Source organism: Arachis hypogaea, chromosome 10 (assembly GCF_003086295.3).
Source record: "Arachis hypogaea cultivar Tifrunner chromosome 10, arahy.Tifrunner.gnm2.J5K5, whole genome shotgun sequence".
Taxonomy (NCBI): Eukaryota; Viridiplantae; Streptophyta; class Magnoliopsida; order Fabales; family Fabaceae; genus Arachis; species Arachis hypogaea.
The window spans coordinates 107279880-107289471 of NC_092045.1; the positions used below are offsets into that span (position 1 = coordinate 107279880).

A 9592-nucleotide genomic window follows, 5' to 3' on the forward strand; every position below is an offset into this window, starting at 1 on the left:
CCGCCCCAAACATTTTGAGATCGATTTATACTTTGTTAGGGAGAGAGTTAACTAAAATCAACTAAAGGTGGTGCATATAAGTGCTGTTGATCAAGTGGCTGACATATTTACTAAGTCATTGATGACTAATTTCTTCGAAAAATTTAAATCCAAACTCAAGGTAATTTCCAAAATTTCTCTAAGTTCGAGGAAGCGTAATGAGGACAAAGTGTGATATTAAACTAATTAAAGAACTACGTGTCAAGATGAAGTAATAATTTGATCAATGTGTAAATTTATTAGAGTGGCTCTGGTTTAGTTTGTTAGAGTCGTATGCATATATAAGTTTAATTTGTTGATCTAGCTGTAATTAGTTAGTGATTAGTTTTTGAGAGTTTATTAGAGTCTTACGTAAGTTTTATAGTTTAATCTCTTTTATATAAGACATGTTGGATTATTGTTGAACTTAAATTTAATTCACATTTTCAATATAATTTTTCTAAGTTTCTGGTTTATACTCTCTTTTCTAAAGCACTTTTCACTTTCTAATTCTCTTTAATTTTCAACTATCTCGTCTTCGTTATCAAAAGTTCTACTTCTATTAATTCTATTGAAACATTTATCTCGTCATATTATTATTTTTTCTACAACCATCAACATTAACATCATTAATACTACAATTTTGATCGAACCAATTCTACGTAAATTCTATATCTACTATGTTAGCAGGACTAATTTGATTAGAAAATTAAATGGTTGAAGATCAATTATGTAATTTAAAATTGTAAGAGAACGTTTTATCTTCTGAATAAATATTTAGATGTCTAAAAACGTATTTTTTTCGTTAACTGTGATGATGAAGACCCAAATTGAGTGTTCTTTCAATTTGGGAGTTTGATATGAAACTATAAAATTATGTTTTAACTTTAATCTAATAATGAACAAGCCGAACACCTATATTTAATGCCGAACACCTATATTTAAGTGTTATCAAAAAATTCTTAATTTGTAGTCTTTTAAAAACTTCTGGTGTCATTTATAAAATTTTTTTTGTATCATTTTAAACTAAATCATGTATTTTTCTTATCGTTAAACTAATTAAATTATATTAAACTCGCATATAAGAGTTGTAGCCATTTTTTTATCATTTATAATAAATTGATTAATTTTTAATTTTAAAATATATTTGAATGCATTTGGTTAATTGAGTGAATTAAAGTTTTGTATTTGTGATTCTTTTAAAAAATTTTTGTCATTTATTAAAATTGTGTTATTTTTAACAAATTTTTGTGTTATTAACTAAAAATAATTGTTATTTGTTAAATTAATTCTGTGATATTAAACTGAGAAAAAAAAGATAATAATGATTGTAATAATAAAAAAGAGGAGAAAGAAAAAAACGTAAACAAAAAAATTGTTTATATATCATTAAATTGAAAACAAAATCTTTTTTAATTTTTTAGTATGTTTAACAAAATTTTAATTCTAAAAATAAAATATTAAAAAAATAAAAAATTTTAAAAATTATAGTTTATATATTTTTAAAGGTTTTTTAATTTAAAAAATATTTTAATATAATAATAAATAAAAAATATTTTTATATTATTATATTTAAATATAATTATTAGATGAAAAAATATATGAGATATTTAAATATAAAATTATTTTTAAATTTTTTAAAAGTATTACTTAATTTTTTTTAAACAAGTAAAAAAACGAAAAAAAAAAGAAGGAGAAGAAAAAATAAAGAGAGGAGAAGATGGTAATAATAAGGACAACGATGATCATAACGGAAATAGAAGAGGAAAAAGAAAAAGAAAATACGAGAACAAAAACAAAATAGGTAAGAAATGCTTAGCTAAATTTGATTTTGTTGGACTTAAAAAAACAACTTGCTTGTCTACCATTCCTGATAATAATAATAATAATAATAATAATTACAATTTAAAATCCAATATCCCTACGAAAAAGAAGCGATGGCAGGTGCAGCTACAGCGTTGTTATTGTGTCAGCAGCATAGCTTCGTAACCGCTAACCGCTTCTTCTCAGCTTCTCAAAGGAAAACCAGCAACACCGTCATTTCTTCTAAGCATGAGGTGCTGGTGGTTGTTGGCGCCGGAGCTGCTGGTGTCTATGCAGCCATTCATGCCAAGACTCTCGCACCGCACCTCACTGTTCTCATTTTTGATAAGGGATACCCTCTCTCCAAGGTCTCTCTCTCTCTTTTCGATTATCCTATTAACCTACTCAATTCTCCATTTTTTTCTTCTTTTTTCTCATTCTTCCTCTTTGTTGTTGTTGTTGGTAGGTTAAAATTTCTGGAGGAGGCAGATGCAATGTCACAAATGGCCATTGTGCTGACAATATGGTAACATACTAACATTCCGTTCTAGCAATTAGCATTGTGTTTCTATTTTCCGTTCTTTCTCTTCTTTTTTTGTAATAAAATTAATTAACAGGAGGTGATTTAGTTCTGTTATGTGTTATCTTAACTCCTTTGAGGGGTAATAATGTTTAGTGCTGTCACTTCCATCGGTGTAGATTTTAGGGCAAATAACACTCACCTTAGGAAAAGGTATAGTGAAATTCAACTTGACTCCACTTTATTTGTGAAATTAAGTCTAGGATATTTGTTTTTATTGTCCCCTACTTGCATTGAGTTGCTTTATTAGGGTAATTTGATGTTTCGGATGATGATTAGTTTGTAGATTTTGGCAGAAAACTATCCGAGGGGTCACAAGGAACTGAGAGGATCTTTCTTTAATTTGCATAGCCCAGTGGATACCATGGCTTGGTTTACCTCTCATGGGGTGGAACTGAAGGTTGTGCTTTGAAAACCCTGCTTGCTGCTTGTTTCTGATTCAAATGGTTGTCTCTGATTTCTGACTAATGCTTGTAGACTGAGGACGATGGTAGGGTGTTTCCGGTTAGCAATAGCTCTTCTTCAATAATTGATTGTCTTATGTCTGAAGTGAAACAAAGGGGAGGTATGTTGACATAGAAAGGAATCCTATTGGTTTTTTGCATCATGCAGATTCTGGTTAGTGAAACCTCATTTGTACACTAAGTGCTGTGAGCATTCTGTGACTTGCTTTTTATGTGGTAATAAATTCTGTCCTCACTGTTACAGCGTAAATATAATTTATCTGAAGTTAAATCCTGGTCACTAGGTAAAACAATTTTGTGGCTGGTGAATCAGGTTTTTTATGTTTAATGAACTGGAGGCTTTTTCTGTTTCTAGTTTTTTTGGTTCTATAAGATATATATTAGCCAAAGGTTCAGTTTTCTCAAAGGCGTAGCATTATTGTAAAATTGACATTAACTATTAAGTTTATGGTCTGTCAGCTACATATTAAGTTTGCATCTATATTTTGTATATACACATATATATCAGGGGATTCGTTCAATTCATCAATTTTAAATTGCATATTCCTTGATCACTTCTGTTGTCTCAATACTTATATGAATTTGAATTAAATTAGATCTGTTCAATTTGTCAATGCTGAACTGTGTATTCTCAATCAGTTTATGTGCAGACAAGAAAAATTGTAAAAACAGCATCTGTTACAAACAGTGGCAAATTCCTTCTTGAGATTCAGCAGCAACCAGCTGATCATGCAGAACATGTTAAAGCTGATTACCTATTGATTGCTACTGGTAGTAGTCAACAGGTTGGGGCGGATAACCTTTTCTATAATTTTTTTAAGACTCATCAACAAGATCAGCTTTTCTTAATCAAGTTCTGTCTGTCACAGGGTTATACTCTTGCATCTCAACTTGGTCATTCAATTGTAGATCCAGTGCCAAGCTTATTTACATTTAAAATAGAAGATTTACGTTTGAAGGAGTTGTCTGGGGTAAAGTACTAATATATGAAGCATTCTGATTCTAAAGAAACTTTCAAGCTTTTTATTGGTCAAAGCAACTTTCATTTGAAGCATGCTTGCCATTTTTCGTTGCATCACTTCTGAGCTATTTTCCCCTTTTCTATGACTTCACAAAACTACTCACACCACATGATAATGAGAGGTAGCCAAGTTTACAAATTGTGACACAAAAATTTGATATGATCTATATAATATTTGTTGAATATTGTACTTGTGGTTAGATTACGATCAGGATGTCTAGTGAACAAAGCTGTGTCTACCGAATTATGAATGATTTTTCTCTGATAGCTCCTTTTTAAAGAAAAGTGGATGGCAAAACAAGAGGCAAGAGGAGACTTGTTCCTTCTGTAGCTCCTATTACACAGTCCTCGTTTAATGCCATCCCTACTCAGGATTTTGCTAATTTTGGCACTGCGTGTATTCAATTTTAATAAACTGGTTTAATAACGAAGATGAGTCATTGCGGTACTCTTACATTAGACTAGTGATTCTTTTCGTCCTTGGTCATCATTGAGGATCCAAACTCATTGTCTATACCAGTGACTATAGAAGTGTTTCTCACTAACTTTGCTTCTTTTCTGAACATTTCTCCTCTTTTATTTATTTTCTTAGTTCATTGTCAGGTTACATTCCCTAAAGTTAAAGTGAGGTTAAAATTGGAGTGTGTCCAAAGGAATATACCACAGCTTACACAGGTATGCTTTAATTTTATCATTACCACTGGTCATATAGTTAAGAACAGATATGTATAATATTTTGAAACATTTTAGGTTGGCCCAATGTTAGTTACACATTGGGGACTCAGTGGGCCAGTTATTCTCCGATTATCTGCTTGGGGTGCTCGATACCTTTTCAGTGAGGGTTACAAAGGTGAAGGAAAGTTGTGCCATTTACTGAATTTGGAATCCTTAGAATATGATAGAATTGAAGTGAATTATTGTATGGAACTGAGAGCTTGGAATGATAATAATTTACAAATACAATTCATTTACAAATCATATTGTGTAATATCTCACGATCACATAATACGTAATTTTTCTGAATCTATTCATTTCCCATGAGTTGTAGTCAATTCTAAAGTGTTTAGGAATAAAATACATTTCCATTTATCCATTTACAGAGATATTGGTATCATTTGATTCCAGGGAGACTTATTGTGGATTTTGTTCCTGATGTGCATGTTGGAAGTTTGAAGTCCATTCTTTCTAATCACAAGCATAAATTTGCGGTAAATAGTGGATCTAGTCCTTACTTCTACATTCTACAAAGCTACATGCATGTTATGGTATTTAGTTGGATGCTGAAGGTTATTTATATTATTTCTCTTGCTAGGTTGGGTAATATTTTTTCAATCCATTTCTCTTGCTAGATTTTTTTATTCAACTTTATGCATTGAGAAGAATAAAAACATGGATTGATTCAATAAAAATTGTTTTGCTTGTGCCTTTGCAGAAGCAAAAGTTGCTCAATTCATGTCCTCCTGAGTTTGGCATAACAAAAAGATTTTGGAGCTATGTGCTCCAACAGCAGGTTTTACTGTTATCCTCAAGTCCTCACTTGTTAGTTTTAATTTTTCAAGCTTAAGAAATGGAAAATTCTTCACAAAATTTATAACAGTTATTCATATGCAGGGCATAAGTGGGGATATATTGTGGGCTTCTATTTCAAATGTTTCATTAATGTCCATTAGTTCTCTGTTAAAGGAATGCATATATGAAGTTAATGGCAAGGTAAGATTCCCTGATCACTGTCTATTAAATTTACGGTTAATAATATCATGTTTCCTTTATATAACATGGTTTTTTCCCCCTCTAATGAAGGGTCAATTCAAAGATGAATTTGTTACGGCTGGTGGTGTTCCCTTATCGGAGGTTCTCTTCTTCTCTCACTCTTTATCCTCTTCACTACTACCCTTTCATTGGTTAGAAATATAATTATCCTTTAGCTTTTGTGTTTTGAAAGATTTCACTTAACACAATGGAAAGCAAGATTTGCCCACGTCTTTTCTTTGCCGGAGAGGTAGCTCTTTATTTATTTATGTAAATTTAAAAACAATTTGAACTTGTGGAGAATAACTATTGGTAATCTAAATGTATATGCTTTGCAGATACTGAATGTTGATGGTGTAACTGGTGGTTTCAATTTCCAGGTAAATACATTTGACTAAAATATTATCCTAACTTCCAAAATTCCTGTCAACGAAATGTTCTGTACTTATTTTGATTCGTGCACCTAGTCAACACACATTTCTCCATTCACTTGGAGCCTATCCAATAGTAGAGTGGTATATGTTGACTCTGTGTATGAGATTAAATAAGTACAAATAACCCATCTCTAGTTTTGATTTTCTTGCCTCAGAACATTTCTGTAATTTGTGGTATATTCTTGTATGAAGGTTCACTTAAGCTTCAATCCGTTTTTGAATATATTTTACTTGTGCTTTCGTGTTGCCCCACATTTGACGTGTTTATGTAACACAGCACAAGCTCTATGATTCTTCTTCTTAGAGTATTCCAAGCATATACTCTATAATATATTTTTTTTTTTTTAAAAAGAGAAGGCTCTTCAACCATCGTGGTACTTTGGTTGATAGGGAAAGTTGCTTCATTCATTCTCCTTGTTTTTTTTTTCGGGGTACTCCTCTCATTATTATTTTAAGTCTTTGATTATGTTGATAATTATAATCTCAGGTATATGGGACATGTGAAGTCTTCTCCCTAATTGGTCAATGCATGGTTGCTTTGTTAGCAATCAGATGACAACTTATCGCCTCATTTTATAGGAAAAAAAAAAATATAAGAGGCAAATCGATATATACAATGTTGATAAGTATATATTTATTAAATGATATAATTTTTAAAATTAATTAAATATTTGGTTTCTATGTGTTGTTAGTACAAAAATAATTTACACATAAAATCATATATTTCTATATTGGTAACTTTGGTCCACCATTTGGATATCTATTGTCTTGCACGGTAACTAATCTTTTGCTTACTTGTAAGCACCTTGTTGGATGAGAGAAATCATAAATGGTTGAGAGTTTTTCGTGCTCAACGTGGTAAATTTACTTTTTTGTATCATCACCCAAAAGAATCAATTTGATTAGACGCCATAAATAATTGTTGTCTGTGTAATTTAAGTAGATTAGTATTCATGCATATGATTTAAACAAAAGCTTCATGCCTATTCCTTTTTCTTTTCTTTCTTATATTTTTCAATGCAGAATGCCTGGTCAGGTGGATTTATTGCTGGAACTACGATTGGTGCATTAGCTTGAATCTTGTCAATATTCAAAGTGAATACCATTTGTATGCTTTTTGGCGGTGGTAATTTCTTTGCATTTTGGGGCCAAGTTGTTTTTTTCTTCTCAGGAAGTGGAAGTGTACAAGTTTATCTATCTCTTTGTTTTAATTTCTTATGTGCTTTTCTTTTTATTTTAATAATAATTAGTTTACTGAATCGGATACTTTCTAATAATAATTAATTTATGAAAAATTGTTTTGTCTTGACCTTAAGTGCTTTTAACGGGTAGTTTATGGACTTTTTTATTTTACTTCTTTGACATTTCAAACTCGAATATTGTTGTCACTAAGACACTATATTTAATATTTTAAACAAGTTGTCATGTAAGATTTAGCAGTAGCTATAATTAGGGATGCCAGTTCGAGCCGACCTGCCCTGTTCTGCTTCTATTGGGGCGAGCTTAGTTATCAGAATCGAACTAACTGATAATTAATCTGGACTATTAGATTATTGGTTCAACTGATGAATTATAAATTGAATTGGTTGATTCAGTTATAATTAAATAATTATATAAAATTTAATTTTTTTTATAATAATTTTTTTATACTAAATTAACTTATTTTAATAATTTATTAATTAATTATGTTAATCAAATATATGTTAAAAAAGAGTTAATATTAATAAATATTATATAATTATTAATAACAAAAATATGGTATAATTAATAAAAATATTTTTGTTTATCTTTTTAATTTAGAGATATTTAACAATATTTAATATTTTTAATAATTATATAAAATTAAAAAATAATTAATTTAGGTGAGTAATTATAAAATAAAAAATTCAATTAAATATAAAAATTGCTCATTAGAATAAAAAAGACAAAATAATAAGATAAGATGAAGTTATTAATTAAGATATGTCTAATAAGTTATAATATATATAAAGGCATTTAAAATGTTAAAGAGTATTTTAGTTTAGTGGTTGCAAGGTCTTTTATGTTTTAGTAGTCTTTTTTTGAAATTGATACGTGCTGATGTCATCCTGTAAGCTGACCGAACTGGTTTGGTCTCCAGTTTAAGTCGGTTTTGACCGAATTTTTTGAATTTGACCAATTTATTTATTTATACGATTTGAATGTTAGTCCAGATTTGAATGTTAGTCCAGATCAATTAAAAAATCTAGTTTATTAGATTTTTGGTCGAACTGAGTCGGTCTAATTCGAATTTGATAACTATGGAAACAAGTGTTTTCAATGGTTGACTTAGTATGTGATGGGTTTGAGTAAGACTAGCTTATTTCTATTTAGGTATGGGGTGGGTATGGATAATGGTCGCCCCACCCCGCCCTTCCCCCGGCCTATATGTATATTTGTGTTATTTATGGGAAGTTCTATGGTATGGATAGCGAGGGACATCCAGAGGTCTGGATCTAATGTGGACGAGCTGCTATTGGGACACGTGTGAGAAAGCAGGTTCAGCCAATAGTGGGACCTATGTCAAAAGGCTGTTAAAGTCAGGTGGGTTCAGGTAGTATGTTTCTTGTGTCAGATGATTAAAAATCTAATGAAGGATAGTTAATGCTTAATGGCACGAACTTTCTTTTTTGACTAATGAGCTTGGGAGGATGCTGTTTTTTTATTTTATATATATAGACTAAATTTTTTGGGCTGGCCAAAATATGAAGTTGTCCATGCCCCTAATAGTTATATGAGTCATGAATGTTCAAAGTGGTATATCCAAAAAATCAAGTTGCTACCAAAAAAGATTAAAAGTTTTCTAACAAAAAAAAAATGTTAAAAGTTTGAGACTTTAGGAGTGTGTCTAAATAATCTATTAACGTAAATTACCCAAAAAGTTACTAACAGTGACTAATTAAATAAATTATTGTTTCCTTTAATAAAAAATAACTACAATAAAATATATCATACTGTATAAAAATTAGTAATAATAATATCCAAAACATGCTAACATTAATAAGATTAAATCTTTAAGATTAAATTTATTCTAGTAAACTTCATAATTACATTTAGCATATTTCACACTAATCATAACAATCATAAAAAACTTTAAATAAATTATTGATACGAACAGAACCTTTTAATAATAATAATAATAATTTCTCCTCTCCTTCACCTTGACAATATCACAATATTAATAATAATGATGATAATATCTTCTCATCAATTTTTAAAATAACCATGATAATGATATTATAAGTTATAATTTCAAAATTTTAAATATCTTATGAAAACAAACTTTATTTTAAAAAAAATAAAAAAGATAAAATATAATTAGTAAACAGTGTGTGGATCAAAAATAAAAGGCACTATAGATATTTGACTAAACCAATCTTTTTTTAGTAGCTTGAAGCAACAATATACGAGTACAAAAATGATAAAATGCTGGGATAACTTCATATTTTGGCCAGACCAAAAACTCCAGCCTATATAAAATAAAAAAAACAGCATCCTCCCAAGT

The 9592-nt window shown here is 29.9% G+C and overlaps 1 protein-coding gene across 4 annotated transcripts; it reads left to right on the forward strand.

Moving 5' to 3' along the window:
* The first annotated feature begins 1844 nt into the window (after positions 1-1844).
* LOC112716355 (uncharacterized) lies at positions 1845-7364 on the forward strand. Of its 4 annotated transcripts, none has more exons than XM_025768251.3 (16): positions 1883-2189; positions 2288-2347; positions 2521-2554; positions 2698-2801; positions 2879-2966; positions 3505-3650; positions 3735-3836; positions 4490-4561; positions 4637-4736; positions 5012-5094; positions 5319-5396; positions 5498-5596; positions 5687-5737; positions 5812-5885; positions 5974-6015; positions 7093-7364. In XM_025768251.3, exons 1-15 carry the CDS (start codon positions 1956-1958, stop codon positions 5978-5980), a joined length of 1332 nt encoding a protein of 443 aa, XP_025624036.1. In that variant the 5' UTR covers positions 1883-1955; the 3' UTR covers positions 5981-6015; positions 7093-7364. The 4 variants fall into 4 exon arrangements, with proteins under 4 accessions (XP_072061458.1, XP_025624035.1, XP_025624036.1 ...); XM_025768249.3 differs by having other exon boundaries at positions 5829-5885; XM_072205357.1 differs by lacking the exon at positions 2521-2554 and having other exon boundaries at positions 1845-2189; positions 2688-2801.
* The last annotated feature ends 2228 nt before the right edge of the window (positions 7365-9592 follow it).